This window comes from Corylus avellana, chromosome 10, assembly GCF_965113065.1.
Source record: "Corylus avellana chromosome 10, dhCorAvel1.hap1.2, whole genome shotgun sequence".
NCBI lineage: Eukaryota > Viridiplantae > Streptophyta > Magnoliopsida > Fagales > Betulaceae > Corylus > Corylus avellana.
Genome location: NC_142499.1, coordinates 15,257,549 through 15,259,064, shown reverse-complemented (window position 1 = coordinate 15,259,064; position 1,516 = coordinate 15,257,549). Strand labels below are relative to the sequence as shown.

Here is a 1,516-nt window from a genome sequence, read left to right as displayed (position 1 = left end):
TCCTAGGAACAGAGAGCTAGGCAGGCTACTTCTAAGAGCTGAGATTGATATGGAAGCATGTGTTGAGGTACTTATTGATTTGACCTCCAATGAATGGCAACCCAGTAGGCTACGAGAACTATTTGATGTGGGTATGGTTAAGGCTATATGCCAAATTCCTATTGGCTCTATCAATAGTAGTGACGTGCCGATTTGGAATGCTATTACAAATGGAGAGTTGGCTATGAGGAGTGCATATCATCTCCATCATGAGTTACTTTTTTCAAACATAGGAGAATGCTCTCACATGGGACAACAAAGCTCAATGTGGAAACTAATTTGGTAGATGAACACACCTAACGCAGTGAAGGTGTTCATATGGAGAGCATGTCACAATGCTCTAGCCACCAAAGCGAATTTGTTTCGAAGGAACATTACAGAGGACACGTTGTGCCCCACCTATGGAGCAGAGGTAGAAACCATGGGACATGTCTTGTGGAGCTACTCGGCTGTGAAGGATATATGGAGTAGGTGTGGGAGTAAAATCCAAAAAAGAAGCATCGAGAATGCAGAGTTTGTTTTCATATTGGAGGAGCTTTTTCAATTTTTGGGTAAGGAAGATATAGAGCTCATGCTGGTTGTGGCTAGAATGTTATGGTTTGATAGGAATGCCCATGTTTATGGGAAGAAGGTTAGTCCTCCTAGTGTAATCGGGTGCGCCGCGGAGTCTTTGGAGGCATTCCAATTAGCTAATTCTAGAAAAGATGGCCCAGTGGAGATGGTGATTACATATGACGTTTGACGGGAAGCCCCTAAGAATGGGTTTGTTAAAATGAATTAGAATGCGGCTGTGGATAAGAGTAGAAGGAAGATGGGTATCGGTGTGGTTGTCAGAGATGGGAAGGGAGAGGTGTTGGCGACTTTGGTAGCACCAAAAGACTACATGGCGGAGGCAGCATCGGCATTAAAGATCATTAAGTTGAGTTGGGAATTGGGTTTTCATTGTGTGGTTCTTGAGGGTGACTCGCTCCAAGTGGTGCAGGCTCTTAATAAAGATGAAAGAAATTGGAGTCGTTACAGTCATCTTATGGAGGAGGTGAGGGAATTGCTTAATTATTTGCAAATCTGGAAGGTTAATCATGTTAGATGAAATCTCAATGGTGTTGCTCATAGCCCGGCGAAGGAAGCATTATCCCGTAGTATGGAACAAGTCCTTATAGATGAAGTTCCTAATTGCATTTTAGATATTATCTCTGTGGTGCGTTATGCTTATGTTCTTTTTATTTATATATCGCTCAATTCCTTTCAATATATATATATACACTCCAATAAGGAATGGATAGGCATTTCTAGATCTTGATTCTATCAAGTAATTTAAGAAATCTTCTCTAAAACGCTAGATACTCTCTAGGTTTTGAAGGAAAACAGAAGAATGCTCAACTCTGAGGCTTCTTATTGAACAAAACTCATATGTAATCAACAATTGCGTTTCTGGTGGCTATAAGCTTGTATTTATAGGCTCCTAAACCCTAAACAT

At 41.0% G+C, this 1,516-nt stretch overlaps 1 protein-coding gene across 1 annotated transcript; it reads left to right on the top strand.

Annotated features, from left to right (window-relative positions):
• Positions 1 to 325: 325 nt before the first annotated feature.
• LOC148583393 (uncharacterized) lies at positions 326 to 1,129 on the top strand. Its single transcript, XM_088511401.1, has 2 exons — positions 326 to 760; positions 821 to 1,129. The coding sequence occupies exons 1-2, from the start codon at positions 326 to 328 to the stop codon at positions 1,127 to 1,129; spliced, it is 744 nt and encodes a 247-aa protein (XP_088367527.1).
• Positions 1,130 to 1,516: the final 387 nt, after the last annotated feature.

Bases quoted from the DNA above. Each gene is read 5' to 3' on its own strand.
- LOC148583393 (XM_088511401.1), top strand. From the start codon at position 326: ATGAACACACCTAACGCAGTGAAGGTGTTCATATGGAGAGCATGTCAC. The intron at 761-820 runs GTGATTACATAT...AAAATGAATTAG, and splicing joins AAGATGGCCCAGTGGAGATG to AATGCGGCTGTGGATAAGAG.